This window comes from Sarcophilus harrisii, chromosome 3 (genome assembly GCF_902635505.1).
Source record: "Sarcophilus harrisii chromosome 3, mSarHar1.11, whole genome shotgun sequence".
NCBI lineage: Eukaryota > Metazoa > Chordata > Mammalia > Dasyuromorphia > Dasyuridae > Sarcophilus > Sarcophilus harrisii.
In genome coordinates, this window is record NC_045428.1 from 210,081,203 (window position 1) to 210,105,779 (window position 24,577).

The 24,577-nt window shown below is 30.5% G+C and overlaps 1 protein-coding gene across 4 annotated transcripts in view; it reads left to right on the forward strand.

The window, feature by feature from the left end:
• Nucleotides 1–24,577, forward strand: part of NLGN4X (neuroligin 4 X-linked) — a 444,496-nt gene that overhangs the window by 240,801 nt on the left and 179,118 nt on the right. For 2 of the 4 annotated variants that reach the window (XM_003765598.2, XM_031959031.1), the window contains 2 exons: nucleotides 8,998–9,057; nucleotides 12,647–12,799. In XM_003765598.2, coding sequence (XP_003765646.2) covers nucleotides 8,998–9,057; nucleotides 12,647–12,799 — 213 coding nt within the window. The remainder of the gene's footprint in view (nucleotides 1–8,997; nucleotides 9,058–12,646; nucleotides 12,800–24,577) is intronic. The other 2 variants (XM_012546108.2, XM_031959032.1) reach the window with 1 other exon arrangement.

Genomic DNA, 24,577 nt, shown 5'->3' on the forward strand with positions numbered 1-24,577 from the left:
CAGTATACTGTTATGTGCAAAAGATTAAGTTCAACAAGAACATTTAGACTAGATTTAATTAGTAATCTCATAATATTTTTTAAAAATTTGACATGCTACCAAGGGATATGACATATTTCATTTTAAATGAAAGATTTCCTATTTTCTCCCAAGGCACTCTACCCTCTCTCAATCTCCCACTATTCTCCAACTTTCATCAAGTCTTTATCTTCACTGTTCCACTAAAAATCCCCAAAGTCTTACTTCAGTGCTTTCATCTCTTTTATATGTTTGATTAACATTGACCCTTTTTTTTTTTTTCACTTATCCAGATCTTCAATATCCTTCAAGGTCTCCCTTAAGTACCATCTCATCCTTGGAGTCTTCCTTCCCCAAACTTTCACTGATCTTATTCTCTGTATTATGGTACTTAAAGCTATACTACACAACTTAGTACTACTATGTAATCATAACTCATATTTATAAAACACTTTTTTCACAAAATCTCCATGAGATAAGTAGCATAAATATCATTATATCCATTTTGTACTTTAAGAAACTCAGTCTGTGAGAGGTTAAGTGATTTGTCTATAGTCATAGAAACCAGGGAATGCTTTCTTTAAGTAAAGCTCTTATGACCCTAAATCTAGTCCATTTTCCATTATACAGTGATGTTGTTTCACAGATATTACTGTAACCCTTGTTCCACTCCTCTCAACCTGCCTTTCACATAAATGGTGGGATCCTTGAGAGAAAAACATGTATTTTAGTATTCTTTATCTGCTCCACAGAATCTACCACAGGGCTTGAACACATGGATTACCATAATATATCCTCCTTGGTAGTTAACAGATTTTTGAAATATATCTTTAATAAAATAAATAAAGAAAATATGAAAAGCTTATAAAGCCTCTGAAAAATAGCTTTAAAAGAATAGGAGACAAGAATTGGGAATATCCTTTTAAAGTAAATACATCAGGCAGCATAAAGCCAAAAGCTTATAAAATACTATGTTTTCAAAAAATCCTTTAAATTTCTAAAGCAATGCCTCTTTTTCCAAGTATGATGGACTTGGATCCAGGTGATCTCTGGGATCTAATGTTATCAGTTGTGAATACTAGTCTGATAATTGTTAAGTCACTTAATTTTTCTTAATGTCATTTTACCTACATGTGAAATTGGGATAAAAATGCCTACTTTTTTTTGTAAAACACTTTGTGAATCTTAAAGAGCTATATGGATATCAGTTATTATTTTTAAAAAGCCCACTACATTATTTAATATTTTGTTCTCCTGAAGTCAATGCAGATTTTTTTTTTTTTAGATAATGACTGATATTAGAACAAATTAGTCAAACTCTAGAGGAACTTTGGTATTGAGGAGAGACTAACCTGCCTGGATGGCACAAAATAAATATAGATTTATAACATAATGAAATGATTGGATTAAGGCCATGTATAAAATGAGATTATTTATTTGGATTATAATAAATTTAATTTGTTACCAGATTTTGAATATTAGTTCAAGCGAATTTAAGAAAGTCCTGATGAATTAGAAAAGTCAGAAAGTTTGTCAACAGTAGCTATTAATTGAGAAAGGAATTAACATTAGAGGAATTGTGGTATAAAGGAAAGAATAGTAGATTTAGAGTTAGAGGATGGAGTTCAAATTACTTATATTATTTGTGTGGCCAACGGAAACTCAATTAACATTTATAAAATGAGAATATTGGAATGACTATGGAGTCATTATTTCTTTCTGATCTTCACAATGGTTCAATAATTATATTGTTGCTTCAAAAGATCAGTTCAATAATTTCTGAAATCTTTTGATGGTGAAGGAAAAATGTTTATTTCAAAACAATTTTATAGTCATTTCTTTTTGGAGGGGAACAATGTTCAGCTTCTTGCATGCCATTTCTTAAACACTAAATTTTTACTCTTAGAGTCAGAAGTGGAAGTGGTCTCATAAGCCATGTAGTTCATTTCCACTTTTCACATGTAAGGATACAAGCCTGCTAGGTTAAGTGAATTGCCACAGTCCTACAGGTAGTAAGAGACAATGTCAGAATTGACAAAAGTCAGGATTTAAATCCAGGTTTTCTCACTCTGACTTTTGATGGGGCAATTAGATGACAGTGGAAAGAGTGACAGACCTGGAGTCAAAAAGACTCATCTTCTTGTGTTCATCGGGTGTCAGATACTTTCTAGCTATTTGATTCTGTAAGTCACTTGCCATTGTTTGCTTTAGTTTTCCCACCTGTAAATAATCTGAAAAGGAAATGGCAAACTACTCCAGAAAATATCTCCAAGAAAACACCAAGGGGTCCTGAAGAATAAGATTTGAATGAAAAAAGCCACTGAATTACTTTTTGACTCTAAATCCAGTGATCTTTTCAGAATATGATCACTTTTCAATGATTAATTCACAATTATTAATTGCATGTCAACAAAATGCAATTTCTGGAAGGTTAAAACAGATGGGAGGAAAAAAAAATTACTTAAGGTCCTGAGAAAGAAAAATATGTCTCATCATTTGAGAATCAACCTAAATTAGAAAAGGTCTCTCATTAGAAAGTTGACCAAGAAAGGAGGAATCTTCATAACTATAGTGATTCATTAAAATATATAGATATATAGATAGATATAGATATAGATGTGTTCTATTCCTTTAGAGAGGGAGAGTTTACACACTGATTAAATCACATTTATTTTGATTTTTTTATCATTTCTAAATTACAGAGAACAGACTCCTAGAGCGATAAGAATTATGAGACATTACCTATTTTAACCCTTCCCCAATGATAAACCTTCTTTACAATCTCCTCAACAATTCATTGTTCATTTTTTTTTTTATTTTTTCCAGTGATAGGGAAATCACTGCTTAATGAAGCATCTCATTTTGTTGATAGAAAGCTCTAATTAGAACATTAGAAAATTTTATCTAGCAAACTCTAGTAAAGCATCTAGGTTGCAAGTAAGCTGCAAATCTGAACCCTAGAGCTTCAGTAACTCTGTTTGAAGGGCAATATGTATGTAAATAACATCATCATGTGGAACTCTATTGTTCAGTTGCTGTCTAAATACCATTAAAAACCACTTCATATGTCATTGTAAATTCTTCAAACTGAAAGCTATTCTTAAATTACATTCAAAGGAAATGAGGAAAATATCTTCAAATTAAAAAAAAAAACTTTTGGTTTTGAAAATAAGTGACATTGTTTGATGCTGTTTTGCATAGAGTTCAGCTCTCTCCATCACCTGAAATGCTAATGAAAAGTTTTAATTGTATTTAAGTGTGACAGGATTAATTTTGCTCTGCCTAAGATTAAAGAGCCTCTCAGCTGCTTCTCAATAGATACCTATGAGAGGTCATGGAATGTGATCATCAAATCAAAAGCATATCATTGAGACTTGGTCTTTCCTTTTTAATTGCAATCTTTAAAAAAAAAAAAAGATTAATTCTAAAAGTCTTTCACACATAAAAGGGGAAACTGATTTTTTCCCATGCCATCATGATTGATATTCCAGAAATGGGGGAAGGGAGGATTGTGAATGGAGTAATTGCATCAAATATGCAAAGGAAATTAATTCAGAACAAGTTGAGAAAACAGGAAACATCAGACTCTTATGATGACACATATAACAATGTTGTAGATCACAAAAATTCCTTAGTAATGCCATGATTGTTAAATAAATTATAGAAAATCCAGCATCAGTTTTGTAATTAGAGTAGGTTTTCTTTATGCCTTTTTCCCTCAGAATCAAATAAGAAAACAATGACTTTCTGGGACTGAGAGAACAATTAACAAATATCATTTTAAATCCAGAGCTGTCTGTTTTAAGAAAGTTCTCTTGTGGCTTTTTAAATCATTGCAGGTAGATTTTATTAAGATATAGTTATATGTACGTTATGAATCTATATATATATATATATATATATATATATATATATTTTACAAATATTATTAGTGCTTTCATATAGAGTAAAGTAGTACTCTGATTGATGGAGGAGGCTGTGTAAAGGAAAATATTTCAGAGACTAACAGTTATTGTAAGGAGATATTTAAGAGGAAAAAACTCTATTTGGTTCATTTCAGGAGAGAATCTTTGAGCCTTCAAGTTATTTTTCTTCCTATATTATAATAGTGGTCTTGTATGGTTATTGGTTTAAAATAACCATGTTTGGAAGACACGTGGGAAAAAACTAGGTTACATGATATTTACTTAAATCAAAAAACAAAACAAACAACAAACAACTCAAACTACAAGGAACATGGCATATAAGGAAACATACCCTAGTATTTAGTGGTTTACGATGCACTTTGATGGAACTTTCATTTCATTTTAGTATCATATTGATTATTGGTCAACTATTAATATAAAAGGTTGAATAGTAAGTAGTGCCCCATTTATAGATATGGAAATTGAGCTATGACCAGTCATAATATGCACACATCTAATTAAGTTTTTTTTTTTTTATTTTATGGAATTCAAATCCATTTTGATTATTAGTACAATACATTCTACCACAACGACTATCTCAATCTATGTTCCCAGATCTACTATCAAATAGTTAAGTTGGTTTTGGTACAGTCAAATCATGGCTTTGTATCTAATTGATTATTAGCACAATGATAGAGTTATTCTAGTGATTTCTGGTCTTTTATTCTTTAAATTCAATTACTTTTTGAAAAGAGAATCTTCCACTGAGAAGACATTTTAATTGATGACCTGCTGCTATTTGGACTCTCAAAATCTTTATTGGTATCTTGAAAAGAAAGCATCCTTTGAAGAGAAGAGTTCCCCTTCCCCTGCTTTGTAACCTTTTGTGGGATAGAAAATGAGTTCAAAACAACTCATCATATGTTATTTTGGACTCTCCAAAGAAGATGAATTTTTCTAGGTTAGAAATAGTTTTGGATTAAAAGTCCCATGATAGACTGAATGTCTGTTGTCCTACCAAGGGGCTAGATAATTTCAAAGTGGTTTACTACTGGGTTGATTGTAGGTTACTGGCTATTTGGAATCAATTTCTTTCTTACCACCTTCTCCTAAGATAACTAGGTTCAAAACTCATATCAAGTATCTATCATTTCTTTTAAGTAAGGCCTTCCTTTCCTGGTCCCTACCTCAGTTACACATCTTCCCTCCTCTAAATAATTTTGTATTTACTTTGTGTGAATGTTGTGTACACTCTTGTGTATATGATGTTTTTCCTACAGTATGACTGGGACATAGGAAGAGTTATTGTTGAAATGGCTTAGGGCACCATATGCTTTTTGTCCTGTATTCTCACCCCAAACTATCTCAGAATCCGACCTCTGGATGGTGAGGAATGTGGGAAAAATTGTTACTGAAGTTACACTACTATTTTACCTTCTTTTTGCTCTAGTTTTTAGGGTGATTCTATACTACTTCCTTTTCCTTTTTTTCGAAGCTCATATAGTCTGAATGAGATAGAAATCCTCAACTACATCCCTTCTGAAGAGAGATAGAGAGGTCCTCTAGGATTTACTACCTGACACTATCTCCAGAGACTTTCCAGACCTTGTCTTCTGTCTTCCTTTTCCCTAAAGTCCCTCAGCATTGTTGTCCTGATTACTTAAAGCTAAGGACGTCTGAACCTTGTCACCTGTACTCTACTACTGAATCTTAGCACTTCTTAATATTTCCTTATACTCCTTGCTGATATAGTTTCCTCCAATTAAAATATGAGCCAAGTAAGAGCAGGAAGTATCTGACTTTTTGTATTTATATTTTGGCACATAGTAAGTGCCTAATAATTTTTTTAACTTCATGCATTTATTAATTGATTTATTCCTTCAATTATCCACATACTTCTTGAAGACAAAGACTTTATTTTTATCTCTGTATTCCAGTTCTTAGAACAGTGCCTACATGTAACAGATATTTAGTAAATGCTTTTGACTAGTTTTTAGTAAAAATTAAATTCATGATTTTTAAAACCTTTTACAGTAGATAGAATGCTAGGCTGGTAGTCAGAAAAAGTCTTCTTCCTGAGCTCAGATTTGACCTCAGACACTAGCTGTGTGACCCTAGGCAAATCCCTTGCCCTATTTTCTTAGTTTCCCCACATGTGAAATGAACTGGAGATGGAAATGACAAACAATTTCAGTATCTTTACCAAGAAAACCCAAATGGTGTCATGTGGGGCCAAGATGACTGAAAAATGACTAAACACAAGAAGATTGATCTTCATATGCCTTTAAAATTGTGTTATTTAACTGCATAGATTTCTTGAGTATATATTTAGGCATTCATTTAGTATTCTAGATAACAATATTATCAGTGCCACTTTCATGTTCTCCTATACTATATATTGGGTTTTGAGGTGCTTGGGTCCAGATAAAACCAGTAATCAGATAGACATTACATAGTAATTATCATGTAAGTACTAAAGCAAAAACATTATCTTTTTTTTTTGGGGGGGGGGGTAATCTGGGAGGACTCTAGTCCCATTGATTAATTTTGTGTGCTAAAAAAATTTCCAAGGTCTAAATTACTTTCCACTTCCAAACTTTGTTTTCTTCACCATAGTCATCCTCCTTACACCAAAACTACCTAGACTCTGACCTTGGAATATTTAGCTTTGATAGGTGAACTATTTTATCTTATTGTGCCAACAATCTGGCCCCCATGTGACTTTTTTGGTCATTTCCAAACCATGTAATGTCTTCTATTAGTTTCTTCCTCTTCTTACTTCTATTTTTGTGCTATCCTATCCCATTAAAAATTTAGGTCTTGAGAGCAGACACCATCTTGGAAGCAGAAAGCAGAGAGGGAAATAGGAGTCAGGAGTGGGATGAGGAGAAGGACAAGAGGAGGAAGGTAGAAAAGGAGCAGTTTAATAAGGAATTTGGGAGAACAAGTTGTCCCAATGTATGTTTGAAAGTTGAGTTCTAGTAGTGAATTAAATATAAATCTGATAACTTTAGAAAACCCATTAGGATTGATTCAAGAAACAATGTTGCCAGTAGATTGAAGTAGAAGTTATAATTTTTATTTTTATTTTTTAAGTTTTTAGCACCTACCACAATGCTTGGCACATAGTCAAGATTTAATATGCACTGATTGATTCATTGGTTGATCATTAAAGTAGGAATCCTATTAGTTTTAAAATAGCTTCATTCCAGAAAAACATTCCATTTCATAATTCATATCATGTTTCACCCTAAAGGATAGTTTTCTCTTCCCTCCAATAGTTTAGTTTTTTTCTTAAACCCAAAAGAAATTAATAAAAAAAATGAAAAGGTTTTTTAAATATATTATTTGTGATTGATACACAAATTATTTGATTTTTTATTAGAAAAATCTGCTTCAAATAAATAAATTATCTTAAATCATTGATATGAATTTGAAAATTAAATAAGAGAAAATATTAGTTTAAGAAATGGTGTCCAACAAGCAAAAGTAAGATAGCTCTCTGTGATGTTAAATAAAAAGTCCATGTAGTACACTATTAGTTATTTTTGGCTTAAAATTGATCATTAGAAAAATTAATATTCAGAAGTCTAGACAACATTGTAGGCCACAAATTAGCTTCTTAAAAACAAAAACCCCACTATATTCAACATTGGCCATATTCATTATTGTCATATCTATATGGAAAAAATACAATTTTTTTGAAAAGGATAATTATTTATATACAATTTTTTTTCCCTCAAAGAACAAATTCCCTTTCTTTTCCCTGGAGTTTTCCCCCAAATCTGTTTATCCTTCAAGAATTTTGATCATTTTGAGAAATTTTTAAATGTAGAAGTTGCCTAATTATCTAGCTATACATGGAACTGCCTTGTTTTATTTATAAAGTATTAACTTTGAAGGAGGGAGGAAGAGGACAGAGAAGATTTGGTCAAATATTATATTTAATTATAAAAGCAGTTCATGTTAATATAGATATGTATACATCTAGATATAATCTAACTTTAAAATGCAAATAAAATGGAGAGTTGAGCCAATTATACAAATAATTTCTAAAAAAGAATGTTATATATCTATTTCATATTGGAGCAGCATGATTTTTTGTGGCTTATTTTTATAATTTTATCAATTCTTTATTTTATTTTGCATAAGTAGAAATTTGAATATCAAGTATATATGTGGTATGATCCAGGTGAGTATATTTTCTATTAACAAAGCACCTGGGGAGGAGAATAGGAAGGTTATAATGGCTTCTTATCAATTGCCATCTCAGTTCTTTTTAACCTCTGCTAATAAGAAATTATTTCTCAGATACAGCACTTTCCCATATATAGTTTGCAATTCTATCAAGAAAAATATTATTAAGAGTTTATTTTCCCCCTACCACATGGTTTAATGCTTGCTAAGGATTAAAGATAGAATGAATCAATTTTATGACTGATTTAGAGCATTTAAAAATTTTTACACTTTCAGAAAATTGAGATATTTATTTAGTTAGTCTTATTAAAAGAGTTCAACTCAATTATTCTTGACAAGTCCCTTTTATTTGCATAGCTTTCATATTTACTTGTGAAATATATTATATATATCCATATATCTATATATATATCTATATATATATACACACACATACCTTTATCTTACATTGTAAATTCAGTGACATTATAAAACTTCACAAATGATAAAAGTTGGAAATTGGCAGAAAATACATCAATCATGTACATTTCTTACTATTTAAAATTTTAATATATTTGATAGCTTGGTTTTACCTTTTTTTAATCGCCCATTAACTTTGTTTTTACAGTTATCACACTTTTGAAACCCCAGATTGCATTTTCACAAGATATATTATCTATATATTTTTAAAATAACATTTTGAATTTGTTCTTCTTGACATCTTTATGTTTGTATGCATTTTGCATCCTTTTTTTTGAAATTCAAATGTAACAAATTTCAACTTTTTATGTTACATTTTTTCTTTTTTTGGCTAATATCTCTCTTTTAATTTTTTTGCAAAACTCTTGTTTTTGAATTCTCTTTTTTCCCTTTATTTTCCTCCTCACTATGACCCCAGGAGCCAACACAAAGAAAAGCGCAGATGATATAACCAGTAATGATCGTGGTGAAGATGAAGGTATTTTTTGCTTTTTCAAAGCTCAACCCTGATGCATGACTATGATTTTTTTTTTCATTTCAACATCCTTTTTCCCTCCTTACTTGAAAAAAGGAAAGTACATTTTAATGTACTACTTTATTTCTTCTTGTATGGAGACAGTTTTCATTTTTTTTTTTTTTTTAAATTCCCAGTTAACATAGAGAATGACTTCAGTATCCTTATATTTTATCAAGGTTGTTCCTAAAATGTATGAAATAACACAATATTATTTACAAGTGTTTTTTTTTTCCTTTACTCTTACAGAGCAAGAGAAAGTGGAATTTTAAAACATGCATGTATACTTCTTTTCTTCCTTGCAAAAAAAAAAAAAAAAGTTATTTTGTTAGTGAATACACCTAATATTTTGAAATGGTGACACTCTCTTTCTCTTTCACTCCACATTGTAAATTATAAAATTTTAGGATTCTTAGAGAGCTTTAAAAAACAAACAAACAAATCTTCAGGTATACAATGTTTTCTTTTTTCAAATAGCTTGGTTCTAAAGTGGAGTATGTATAAAAATGATGTGGTTCACAGTGAAGTACACCAAAAAGTGTTTTAATGAGATGTTGTTATTTCTTTCAGGACTATTTTCCTTAGTAGCATTTTCAAGAAAAATGGGAATTTCTAAGAATTTGTAGAGGTCTAAAAAACCTAGCTATATATATTTTTTTCTTCTCATTTTTAAACAAAGACAGCTATTTTGAAAATACCTTTCATTGAAATGCTTTTTTGCTATGGAAAATTTCCTCTTGAAGGACCTCAAATTGTATGACAGACTATACACCAGAGGTGATATGCAAGCCATTTTTTTTTTTAAGATGGAAGGTATGTGGAAACCAAGCAGACAACTAGTACATTATATTTTACCCCTTGGCATGATAAATGATTTTTGTTTTAAAAACAGAATAAGGTTAACTCTTACTTGTAGAAGATGCTTGCTAAAAGAACATTTTTACTTCCTCAGTAATGAAATACCTGGAGCTCACTTTATTTACTACAAAGGATGAAGGCCTTTGGTGAACCTCTGATTCTAGGGTCAGGAGATAATTTAAAGCTGGTAAATGGGATACCGAGTTATCGCTGCTGGCATGGTGGACTCCTTCAAGGTGCTATTTTATCAATTGCTGCCCTTGTTGATTTCTTCTATAAATCAAGTTCTGGGTGAGGAAAACATTTTGGCCCCATTGCTCTTTTGCTTTGTCTTTTCTTAACATTATTTCACTACTGGCCTCAAGGTCAGAGCCTTGTGACTGCCTACAACAATTTTGTAACACATCTTCTACACTCTAGAATAGTATCAGCTTTATCTGGGTCCACCACTTAATCTCCCTCGTGATTGTGAGTCCAGAAAAACTATAATTTTACTACCCGTTAATGGTAGGTTTTCGGTTCCTCTTATTCCAATAATTTTCTTACAATGTTTTTTCTTCCCATTATTATTATTATTATTATTAATTTTAAGGTGCTACTTTCAAAATACTCAAAATGCAGCTATTACCACTATTAAAATGTTATCTGACTTACATTTAAAACCCAAAAGATATGGTTTATTTGAAACTGATGGGGCATCTGTTTATTACTTCCTCAAGTGAAAGAAAACCTTGTTATATTTTTCATTAAAGGTAAGAGATGTTAATCTGATACACACACATATGCAGACACACACCACACTACTCCTTCCTCATTTTCTCCCAGTGTACTCTCCTCATACCTTTATCTCAGATAAATGGTCTTTCTTACCATTATTCTAATACCAATTAGATAAAAATAGGAGAATGATTGGAAAGCATAATGCAAAGGAAGTTTAGTTTTCAGTTAGTTGACACTTTAGAAAAAATATTTTTGCAATAGATGATTTTACATGACTTTGAATTTTCTGTTGCGAAAGTAGTAGAGATTATTTTTGAAATTCATTATATGTGTATTCATTACACTCTTTCATGTACCTTACTGTGAACAACATTTTAGAGGCACATTTTTTAAGCATGCTTTGTGTAGTACTAAATCTGCCTTTTCTTATCATTGAATACATGTCTAAATTATGTAATTATAATTTACTTAATAGCTTTAACCATTGTAAAGATTCAATGAAGGATATGGTCATTTTCAAAAAAGAGAAAAAAAAAGTTTTACATTTATTTCACAGTTCAAGAGATTCATTAAAAGCATACACAAATACATTATGTATAACAGTAAAATAACACATGTATAAATATCTGCCCTTATTTGAGAAATTCAACTTGTCTGTAATTTTTAAAGTTAAACAATTATCAGGTAACACTGAAAGATTAATTAGCTTTCTCAAGGTCACCTACCTACTCTTCATTAGAGACAGAATTTCTACCTAACTCTTTTTGACTCTAAAACCTTTTCTCTGTTCATTATGCCATATTATTTCTCTTGAAAGTGTATAGAGGTTTAATTTAATAAACTGAAGACTTACAAAGTACTTCCTTTGGCAGAGAATTTCAAATTGGAAGAATGGCATGCCAAAATTAATTGTTAGACAAAGATGATATCTAAGGTCACTTCCAGTTCTAAATACAGTAAGCCTGTTAAATTAGAGAAAATTATATATAGTAGAATTCTCTTATTCTTCATTTTATATAAAATTATGTTTAGAATAGCTCTATTTGTTAGCTTTATGTTTTCATTAGGCTAAGTTGAAGATTTTAGCTTTTCAAAAAAGCATATTCAAATTAGAAACAAATTTCAATTATCAGAGATAATTTTAAAATATTCTTTTTTTTTTTTTCTTCAGTGTATAAAGATGCAAAGTACATGTGCAACAGGAAATTCTATCATCACCAGAGGGACTTAACATTTACAAAGACAGATTGGATGATGAATATTTTTCATTTCAACATTAGAAACTATCATTTCAGAAAACAAAAAGAAGACTTCCTTTGATCAGATAATACTTTTTATGTATTTCCAAGCTTTTGAGAAGCAATGCTTATTTTGCATTTTCATCATTTACAGTGTGATGAGATCCTTTTAGTGTCCACCATGACATTTCTAGTTTTAAAAGTTTTAAGCAATTATTTTTATTCTATGAAAAGATGATGGCTATATTTAGATAATTTCAAATTTTGCAATAACAATTCTAAAAATAATTGAATAGGGTTCATAAATGATAACTCATATACATCTTCAAATTACATTATTTGAGATAGAACACTGTGAAGAAAAATGTGCTTTAAGCTTATATATATGTATCTGTATGTGTATATATATGTATATATGTATAATATATATACAATATCTATATACAAACACATATAAATATACCCCTATTTCCAGACATTTCCCTGGTTTCCCCAATGGAAGAGAATTTCCAATTGCATTTAACACAGTATGAATTGTATATCAAAAGCAGAGAATACTAAAGTAATACCACATTTAGTGCCTCATTATAGGACTACAAGCATACAAGTAATGTTGAAATCTCAACTCTCAATTGTTAAATGAATGCCTTTCTACATATTTAAGTTAAAGCATGTAATTTGGAAAATAAAAATATTGCTTTATTGTATTGTTCTTGCTTGAATCTTTTTTTCCCCAGACATTCATGATCAGAACAGTAAGAAGCCGGTCATGGTCTATATTCATGGTGGGTCTTACATGGAGGGAACTGGCAACATGATAGATGGAAGCATTCTAGCAAGTTATGGAAATGTCATTGTCATAACCCTTAACTACAGACTGGGAGTTTTAGGTAAGTTGTTCTCTTATAATGATAAAAATGAGTAAGGGTGTGGGGATGTTTTATTGTCTTTGAATTATTTTAACTCCTAGAAAGCAATCATTTTCTTCTTCATGTGTGATGTTGAATAGGCTTGCTTTCTTTGAAATAAAAGTTAAAATCTGAATGCTAACTCTTAATTTTATACTTGGATATGTTTTGTTTTTCTAAAACAAATATGCAAAGTTAATTCTCTTTAAAATTGCCTTGTCTTTTTATTCAATTCAATTAAATTTAAAAACACATTTTCTGCATTGGGGCAGTGTTAATATTATTTTGATCAGCACTGGATAATATGTCCACATTTGGCAGAAAAAAAAATTATAAACATCCAGTGAAATTCACAATCATTTCGAAATATTATAATAGCAAGTTCAGCTTATCAGAAGGCAAGCAAGTCACTAATCATATTTCCCAGTTGCTTCTAGTTAGAATTCGGTTATCTTGACCTACATGGTTTTCTTTCAAAATCACTGTTACATATCATGTGTTATAGAGTTGAGTTTTTAATTGATTTTTTTTTTACAATTTATAATATAAGGATATTGATAATACAAATGGAAATTTCAAGATTTAAATGTGTTGTTATTTTACTTTTTTTTTTTTTTTTTTTTGTCATTCTGTACCAGGGATGGGCAAACTAAGTTTTATTTCAACATTTACCTTTCATGAGTCAGAGAGGTGTTTCCCCCAGTTCTGTTGTATTTTTATAATCAGTAATGAAGGTGTCTTTTATACTCATCTTTGATGGAACACATATTATGCAATGCATGTGCATTTAAAGGAAGGAAAATATGTTTTTGATGTTCTATATTTGTGGTTGAAAATGCCTGATTTTAATTCTAATAATAAATAAAATGACTAAAGACATGCATTCAAGAAACATAATAGTAATTTATTTTATAAATAAGTAGATATTATTGATAGCATTTTCATTTTAAAATACTAATTTTATTTATATAGCATTTCATAATAACTATACTATCAATTTGCTCTGTATGGTGAACTAGACATGTATGAAAAATTATAGAAATCCTATCTAACTTAGAAATTTCAGACAAAACTGTCTATAATTTTCATTCAGATGATGTTAAATTATTTGAAATGTATAAATTAATTTTAATTCCAAATGATAGTGTTTAAGATCCTTTTTCTTTTTTCATTCTTCCTTTGTAATCTCCTTTACTTCCTCCCTTCCTCCTTGCAAACCTCTTTTCCTTCTTCCTTATTTCCTTCTCTTGCTTGTTCCCTCCCTCTCTTCTTTATTTTCTTCCTTCTCCTTCCTCCTTTTCCTCCCTTCTCTCCTTTCCTCCCTCCCCCCTTCCTTTTTGACTCTCTCCCTTCTTTCTATATGTGACTTATTTTAGGGACTTTTCCCCCCTAATTATTTAAAAAAATGAATCCTTTCCCTTAATTATCTATATAGTTTCCAGAATAGTCTGACTAGTTAAAAGACTTCTTGTTATTGCTTTGGCCTTGTGTAATTGAAACAGGAAATCAAGTTTCTTTTCTTTTCTTCATTTTACACAAAAGGCCCATTCTAACAAAGAAACAGAGAAAGAGGACAAGCTTGTGGGTCACTTTACAAATCAGTTTCAAAAGGAGCAGTGTATTTTACTGTATGTAGTAATATCAAGTCTTAAAAGAGCCTTTTGGCTCTGTTTTCCAAGTGAAGCTATGCAAAGTTTGCCAGAATTACACAGTATTCTGTTGTATGTATGATACATTTATATAATTTATAATGCTGAACTTCAGAAAAAAAATTATTTTTCTGTGAACATTGATTATTTTATTATTTTAAGAGGGTCTAATAATTCCTCTTTTGCTTACTTAGCATTTTTTTGCTTTGAATATATAAATTATTTCTATCATAATGTACCAAAAATTACTTTTTGAAAAAAATTAAAATTAAATATTCACTTATATTAGAAAATTAAAATTTTTTCTCCTCACAGATCCAAATTTCTTAGAGCTTGAAAGTTTTAGGATAACATAAGTAGTATCTTTGGGAAAGAGTAAAAAAAAAGGATTTAGTCAAGCTTTAGGTATGATTTCATCACTACTATGGAGTGATGAAAGATACAAAGCAATATTTTTTTTGTTGTTTGAGTCAAATACTGTTGTAATCAATGATTAGTTGTGTGATGGATTTTGAAATTTTTTTGAAGTTTCATTTTTTATTTTGGATCATGAGCTTTAGATGTAAGATATTTGTAATAAAATCATTTTTCTGGACATCATTTTAATACCTATCAGATATCTGTGTATTTCATGAAAGGTGATAAAATAGAGTTGACAAAGAGTTATTATGCATTAAATGCAAATACTGTGCATGCATTTGCTATTTTCTATGTAATATGAATCCTGAATATAATATAATCATATACACATATATGATCTCATAATATAATAAGTTACAACACATGGTCTTATAGTAATTATAATTTTAAATAAGTTTAAAACCTTTTTTAAATAGCTCATATATAAGGATCACATGTGTTTATAAATAATGGTAAAATCAAATTAAACCAAATGAATGGCAAAATAAATCCTAAAGAAATTTTATAATCAGGAAGCTTCTCAGGAGACCTGGCTTCCAGCTCTGGCTCTGATCCTAAACAGTTCTATGTCTGCTTTTGGGTATTAGTTCATGGTCTTCATCTATTTAAAAAAAAAAAAAAAGGCTAGATTAGATTATCATTCAGGTACCTTACTTAGCAATTCTATGACCATGAAATGTAAATAGTGCTTTCATATCTCAATTGGTTTCTTCCCTATTAAAAAAAAAAAAAAAGTCTTAAATCAAATCACAGTAAAATCAACTAAAATAATAGAACTAATAAGTAATAGAGGAAAAGTAAATAAAGCTAGATTTGCTTTCCAGTACATACATGTTTTATTATTATTATTATCAAAGGTATCTCATTAAACTTCAACTCTCATTGACTCAACAAACTCTTTGACTGCAAAACTTAGTGGCAGTAATGTTTATTATTCCTCAGCTCTCTCTGATTTGTCCAGTTTAGCATTTAAAATAACCAGGTAAAATGGTTTTGAAGGTGATGGAAGTGGTGAGTAGGGTGGAGAGAGCAGTGCCCTGCCCTTAGGAGCAGTTGTGAAACTTAGGAGGAATCCCAAGAGTATTGTGAAAATAAGTGGAATGACAAAGTAAAAGCACTCTGCAAAGTGTAATTCACCAAACAAGGGTAAGTTGTTTTTAGCTTATTTTGTGGACAGATCTTAGATACCATCATCCAGGCTTCAGCAAAACCAAACCCCTTTTGTTTTCAAATATGTTGGTGTTGACTGCCATCTGTCTATTGTGACTGTCTGAAGAGGTCAGTATTTCCAGATCAGTAATTTCATACTTCTACCTACTATTTGACCTGCAATAGTCCACCATCTCTATATCAAAGTGATATCTGTTTTTGTTTGTTTGTTTGCAATTGTGTGTAAAACCTGAAGATAAAATCACTTTGTGCTGCTTGAACTCAAGTTTTGTCCAAAGTGTTTGATGAAGAGATATATATTTCTCCCAGATTGGTAACCAAGATTGGATTGTTTCTTGTCATTTTTTTCACAGGTTTTAGGACATTACATTTGGAATTTAATTATGTTTCATTTATTTTCCAAGTCCAACTCATTTCAGAACAGCTTCCTCTGTCTTCTTCCTCAGAAATGCTATGAAGAGTTTGTAGGATGTGAACATGACTTGAAGATATCTTTCCCCTGTACCTTATTCATCTCTCCATCATGCCAAAACCATCTTAACAAACGTACAATTAAGCTCAACTTGTTATTACCCAATTCCTACAGACTTGTGTCTTGAGGAATAAGCTGCTTTAGGACAGATGGACCCCTTTGCCCTCATATCCCTGTTCGTGATACTGTCTTGCCATTTAATGCTTAGTATGGGAAAGGATGATGAAAAGTAATAAATTTATGTTCAACTCTTAGATCTGAGTCCCACATGCTTGTAGAGAAAAAAATGGGGTCTCATTAAACTTGATTTGCCAGATAAGCAACTATACTGAATTACCACATAATTGCAATTCATAGGTAAAAGATGAATTGATCCCCTCTCTAGTTCTGGCAGATCTGAGGCCCAGCTCTATTTAGGGAGCTATGTGTTTGAGAGGTGTGTGGGTGCATAGGTAAAGGATGCTTAGAGGGAAACTCAACTGTACTTCACAGCTACCCCACCTTTCCGTCTAACCCTTTCCAACAAAAGGGAAGATAAGACTTCAGGTTATCTGCAAAACTGTACCTGTTCTCTTTAACAATGCTTATTTATCAGACTTTTAAAAAGTGGTTATTAGATACTAAAAACTAAGGTTAAGAGGAAGAGAGATTCTTTAAAAGATTATATATAAAAAATTAAAAGATTATATTAAAACTACAAAGCACAGTGGTTAGAACAGTGAACTTTAAATAGGAAAAACTCTGGGTTTGAAATATGCCACATATATTTAACTAGCTCTGTGTCCCTAGAGAAGTCTTGTAATCTCTCTTCCCCTGTAAATACAGGAAATCCTTTCTAAAAAATGAGGAATATAATAGAACATACTTTATAGGGTTGTGATAAGGATTTAAGGATTAAAAAGGATAAAAGCATTTAAAAATTAATTGTTGATAGAGAAATGTAAAATTATTTTTTTCTTAGTGTTTGGTATGTAGTAGGTGTTGAATAAATGTGTTTTTAATTGATTAATTTCATAGTGATTAAATTTCCAAACTTGAAACAGATAAAGCGAAGTTCAAATTTTGCATCTTAGTTTTACTAGCTTTGTATCCACAAACAATCTATTTAACTTCTCTGACAATCATTTCCTTTATCTATAAACTAGCAGGGCTAGACTACATGGTCTCTAAGGTCCCTTCTAGCTCTAATTCTATATTCCTATGTTCCTAACATTGATGTTATTAATTTATATTTTCAGAAATTCTTGAAAAAATTATTATATATTCTAAAAGCCAAACATTTTCCCTAAAATTCTATGTATTTTGTTCTTTTATTACTTCTGGATGTAAAAATAAAAAAGGAATTACCTGCAAAAACCTTTTAGTATATTTATAAATTTTTTTTCATGAGAAAAATCTTAAAAGAAAATCAGCCTACTTCATACCATGGTTAAACATTATTGGATTTCCTTTCTCATAGAAATTTCAGGTAGATCTCAAATTCAGGAAAATGTTTATAATAGTGAGCAGATGTGGCTATACTAGTTATTTATAAAACAAATACCTTTCATAAAGCTTTTCCCTCTCACTTATTACAAAGAAAAGTAAAGACTAAAACTATAAAATTGGAATAGCAGTATTCATCATGTTGATTTTATTCAAAGATCATGAAACTTCTACTGTGAAAAATCCCTTCCATTTAAAATAGGGTTACTAGACTGATAAATCAGAAGAATGCAATGAGTATGATTGACTTAGTTTTTACTCAACCTTTTGATATTGTCTTAAGCTCTGTTTGTGGACTGAATTGATATATGAGAGCAAAATAACACAGTTAGGTGTACTTGCAACTGACTGAATAGCTAGATTCAGGGCATTTTCTAATGTTTTGATTTCAGCTTGGAAGGAAATCCCTAATCCAATACCTCAGGGATCTAAACTTAACCCTGTCCTGTTTAGTATTTATCAATGTCTTAGATGAAGCCATTAAAAGAGATCAAACTTTATTTTTATACAATTTGAAGAGAAAAAAGTGATCAAAATTCTTTTTTTTTTTTTTCCACAAACAAGTACAATGTACTTAGACTATCTAATCTCATTCAAGGGAAAATATCCCTATGTCTCTAAGGAGGGAAACTGGGAATCAAAGACATGTTAAAGCAGTCAGTCCTGTTTGTCTGCCTTTCTGTCTGTTTACCTATCTATGTATATCTATTTCTGTTGTTTTCTAAAGACATTCTCTCTCTCTCTCTCTCTCTCTCTCTCTCTCTCTCTGTGTGTGTGTGTGTGTGTGTGTGTGTGTGTGTATCTGTCTCTCTGTCTCTTTCTCTCTCTATTTTTTGATTTCTCCCCAGTAGGGTATGAAGCCTCATATGTTCTTTTGCAAAACAAGAAGAAATATATTCTTTTCCCAAATTCTTAAGTCAACTCTGCCCCTCACACTGAGACACAACATCAAATTATCCAGACCAATGAGGAGATTTCTGTGTAAATCATCCAGGCTTGAACCCTGGGGAACACACTAAATCTAATACATTGGAATAATTAGATACAAATAAAGTATTATAACAGAGCCAAAATTAGCTTCAAAAGTTTAAGAATGAGGGGGTATGGCTTGATAATAGCTTATATGAAAAACACTTGGGGAATTTAAAGAAACCCTAAACTCAAAAGAATTAGTATCCCTGATTTAGAAGTTGATGCAGTAGAAGGTACATTGAGGTTGATGGCAGGAAGACATGAGTTCAGATTAAATTCAGGCAAATTAGCTAAGTGACCCAGGATATGACATTTAACTAACCTCTCCTTCATTCATTTTCTACTTTTGTAAATTTGGGCTTTCCCATGCTTGCTGTGAGAATAAAATAAGATAATATTTATGAAATTCTTTGCAAACCTTAAAATGATAAATAAATGGTAATCATCATAATAAGTTTAAGACATAAAATTTGATTTAATCAATATAGGAAACATTTTCTCAACTGTGTTCTCCAATAATAGAAAGAGTTGTTTCAGGAACTAGTGTGTTATCCCTCATGGATACTTTTCAAGCGCAGACTTCATGAATCCTTTTTTGGGATATGTTGTTAACACCATTCTTATTTAGGTATGGGCTGGACTTTCTAATTTCTGAGGTGCCTTCCATATCTAAGTTTTTATTATTCTATTTCTCTCTCCCCCTTTTAACTATCTTGGTTTTAGGGTCCCAAGATTTTGTTTGTTCTCTTTATTCAATAGAAATATCAAATGTCCTACCTTCTCTTTAAATACTTCTGTTTAATTGCCACCTCTGTTCATTAGAAAGAAAGTATAGTTATTGGAATGGGGATGTAGTTTTTTACCTTATTTAACTATTTTTTCCCTTCTACTTCCTTGTTTCTGTAATGGCTGGTTTCCTCTAGATACAGTAGTAATTCTACAAGATCTACAAAGACTAACCATTACCACTGGCTATTTGGATCATTAAGTATTTTCAAGGTATTCAAAATGTACTACTTCTATATGACTGTAATCAGAATGCACATCTTTGAATCATTTCTAGTCAATCAGCCTGATATGGTGATGTATAGTGGAAAACAAAAAGACCCTCAGAAGTCTACATGAATATTGTTAAAAGTGGTATAGATGGTATTCCCAAATGCACTATTTTACTTTAGGATCTTCTTGAAAGAAGTATGGTCTTAAATAATTTGGTCTCTCTGTATCCTCATCTATATCATGAGAATATTTAACTTGAATAACAACAAATGGATTGCATCACTTGGTCTCAAATCTATTTCAGCCCCAAAACTTCATATTTTAGTCTTTTGTCTAATCTAAAAAGTGAGAGTTGGATAAAAACATTTCTAAAATTCTTTTGAGTACTATGCATAGATGAATTCCAGTGACCAAATTATTTATGAGAGCCCCTTTTTCCCCTAAATATTCCTGAGTTCCCTACTCATTGTTCCTAGCCTTACTTATAGTTGAGGTCTCCATTTTTAGAAAAGACTGTTATAATGTATCTTTAAAGGTGTTTTCTTTCTCTAATACTTCATATATATACATATATATATATATGTATATATATGATAGTGTTCATATATATATATGATAGTGTTCATATATATATATATGATAGTTTATATATATATATATATATATATATATATATACATACACATATACATATATAAATAAAATAGTGTTGTTTCTTAGAAGCCGCAGCATGGTATATTGCAAAGATTACTGACAGTAAGACTTTGGTTCTAGTTTCATTGATTAACTAAGTGATCTAGAACAGTAGTGTCAAACTCAGATAAGAATGGGGTCTACTAAACCACACATAATGATCCCTGTGGTCTTAGAAAACCACATGTTTATACACTTGTCTTAATACATCAACACATTACAATCAAATATCAAATACATTTTAATTTGGTTTAAACATACATGAGAGTGTTTTGACACACATGTGGCCAGACAGCATGTTTGACTTTCTGATTAAGAACAAGTAATGAAAAGCATTGAACTGAATGATTTCTACTTAATTTTGCAGTGCCAGAAATTCTTATTCTGTCTATTTCTTGTTCTCTCCATGTATATATTCATAAACACATATGTATGCATATATATGTCTGTAACACATTCTCACAATGTCATACTGTTGCTAGTGATAATTTTATATCAGTCTAACACTTGGCAATATATGCTTGTGATATTTCCTGAATATTTTTCTTGCCTCACTGGTGACCAATAATATAATTTATGAAATACCATATGGTTTTGAAGATATTGTTGTTTGCTAGTCAGAAGTTGATGTTAGTGGTTCTTTCTATACAATCTGTTTTTTTTTAATAAACATTTTAATCAAATTAATTTTTTTTTTTATCATGTGGTAGCCAATATATGTGTTAAAAATCTTAATACCTTTCAGAGTTTGGTACTACAATCTCTTTGGTTACTTGGGCTATTCAGTTATATTCAGATAGAAATTGATACATGCTAGTCAAATATTGACTCATAAAAATCACATATTAACATTGTAACAGTTATATTTTCCTTTTATTCATTTTGGTGAATATTTCCCAATTACTACAGGTCAAGGAATTTGAGTTCTCTGACTTAGAGAATCATTTTCCTCACTGCTATTTGGTGGAAACATATGTATTGATAATATCATTTTTAAAGGGAAAAGGTATAGAACTGTGCTTCTAAAGACAGATGTACAAACCTTGAGACAAATGACATAATACAAATCTGATATTGCAAAGCATGACTTCTATAAAATGCAATGTTTTCTTGACCACTAGTGCATGGCGAAATTATTCTTTGACTTAAAGATGTTAATAAAAGGAATTTTTAAATTAAAAATAATGAGGTTATTAATTTCTATGCTTGCAATAAGGATTCTAATTATTTGTTCAGTAAAGGTCAAGGCCTTTGAAAACTTTATTAAGCTGGAAGACACATAGTCAAGTGTTAGAAGTGGTAGAAAGTTAAAAAAAATCTACCTAACCATCTATTTTTTCCTATCTGACAGTTGTCATGAAGGAATACAGGTCACTCATTCAAAGAGTAGATCTTGATTTTGTAAGGAAGAAATGTACTATTTATTTCATATTTCAGGATATTATTCCTGTTGATATGTTGTTATCATGAAAGACAAGGTAAAATATCACTTTGTTCTATTTTATAACTAAATTCGATACTTTAATGTCATAATTTTAAACTCTTTCCTTCCACCTCCTTTTTTTCCTCCTCTTCTCTGTCTCTGTCTTTGTCTCTGTCTCTTTCTGTCTGTCTCTCTTCTCCATCCCTTCCATCCTCCCCCCTCTTTTCAATAGAATAAAAAGATCTGTTATAAAAGCATATAGGGTTCAAGCATCGCTAAGTACTTAATCTGTGCAGAGAAGGTAGTGGTTTAAGAAATCTAAGATGATAGGATTAGGAAAATTAAAAGTTTTCTTATTTTCATTTGATTAAATTTTATAAAGATTTGTTGTTTTGCTTAAATTTTTAGTTGATCAAAAATTATTTATTTTTGTATTATTGTAATTTCTTCTGCTATGAACATTAAGACTTAATAGTTGATAGAATTGTCACCATCTTGTCTCAAATTAATATGCTATCTTGTACTGTTCTACTCTACTGACACCTGGTGGCAGCATATGTACATTGTAGGGCAGAATTTTATGTTTAAAATGAAGTCAGATCTGATGAGAGACTTATGCCATATGCTCAGAACATATCTTTAATAAATTTATAAAGGATCCACAGCCTCATTGATAATTATTTGCATTTTATATTTATAGACATTATCCATGTTTAATATTCATAATAATATCTATAAATAACTAAAAACTCTAAACTTTAGATATTGTATAACTATTCTGTCTAGTGGACTTTTTCAATACATATTAACTTAAGGATTTATATGCTTGCCAAATTAATGGAAGCAGCATGATATATTAAGAAAAGATGTACTATGTACTATTAAAATGTATAGGAAAATATAGAAATATATATTATACATACTATGCAAACATATAATGTACATAATATATTATATTTATATATTATAATTTTTAAATGGACTATGTACTCTACTGAAGTGAAGACTTGCTTTTTTGAAGTCTAGTTTTGCCATTTTAAAGATTGTATTGTTTGGGGTAAGTCTCTAGGACTCATTTTCAAAATTTGTAAAGTGCAGGTATTTGGAATTTGGTTATCTCTCAGATTTTTCAAAGACTGATGTCTTATGAGTTCACTGTATTGAATTCTAAAATATACAGAGAACATGGGCTCTGCAAGAAATAATTATATTTATATTCGAAACAGATCTAGTGAGAAGTTGTCTTTCTGAGAACAAGATCACTTCTTTTGGTTTAATATGATCTTCCTTTAATTTCAGACCAACAATTGAGAATGTTTTAGTTGGAGTGAGAATCTGGTCTGTATATACAGCATAAACACTGATTCTGACATTTAATTGTAGTTATAAATGAGAAGAGTTCTTTCTCATTTATAGCTTCAATTAAATTAATCAAAATTGCGATGTGTCTATATGTTCTCCCAATCCTTTGTTTAAGTTGATCTGAGAATTGGGAGTGATTTGATAAGGAATTATTGGGATTGCGAAGAAAGACAACAATAATCTGAAGTAGAACATATAGAAACATCCCAATTTTGATCATTTTCTTGAAGAAATCATTTTTACACACTTCCCTCCTTATTAGCCTATGCAACTTCCCTGATACTTTAGACATAAGGATAAAGATTCAGTTCCACTTAATTAGAACTCCCAAGAGAGGAAACTCTCTATACCTAAGTAGGGCATCAGCTTTTATGCAATTTATAATTATTGAGTATTATCTAGATAATTCGAGGTTAAGTTAGTTGCACAAAGTAATTGATAGAGGGACCACAATCAATATGTTAACAGAGAAGGAACTTGAACCAAAGTTTTGATGTTGACTTTCTATCCAATATATCATGTTCTCTATCTTAAACACATTTAAGATAAATAATTCTTTCAAGTCAACTAATGGCAAATCTAAAAAAAAAAATAGTGTGATCTGGTTTACCTGATATACCTTCAAAGAAGCAGGAGGATACAGTGCTTAGGAAATGGTGACTGGATTCAGGAATGAATGTATTTCAATATTTCCCCAGACATTTACTAGGTTTTGAACCTGAGCAGGTTCTTAACTTAAATGTGCCATAATCTCATCTTCCACCTCTAAATTTATAATAGTATTATCATATAACCTGTGCAATGACAAATATTAAAATAGCTATATTTCATTGCATATGTGCAAATATTTAGTTATTATATTTGTCAAAAAGTAATGTCTGCACATGTTCATATATGCCCATAGAAAAACACATAGTACACACATATAAGCACTGTATCTGTCTATGTAGTATGTATATCAATATAGATATAGATTTATATACATACTCATACAGGATGCACTAAGACTGGAGACTGTGTGTGTGTGTGTGTGTGTGTGTGCGCGTGCATGTATGTGTGTATGTGTATAAAACTTTCCTGGGAGCTTTTCTTTTTGTTTTTTCATATATTTACCA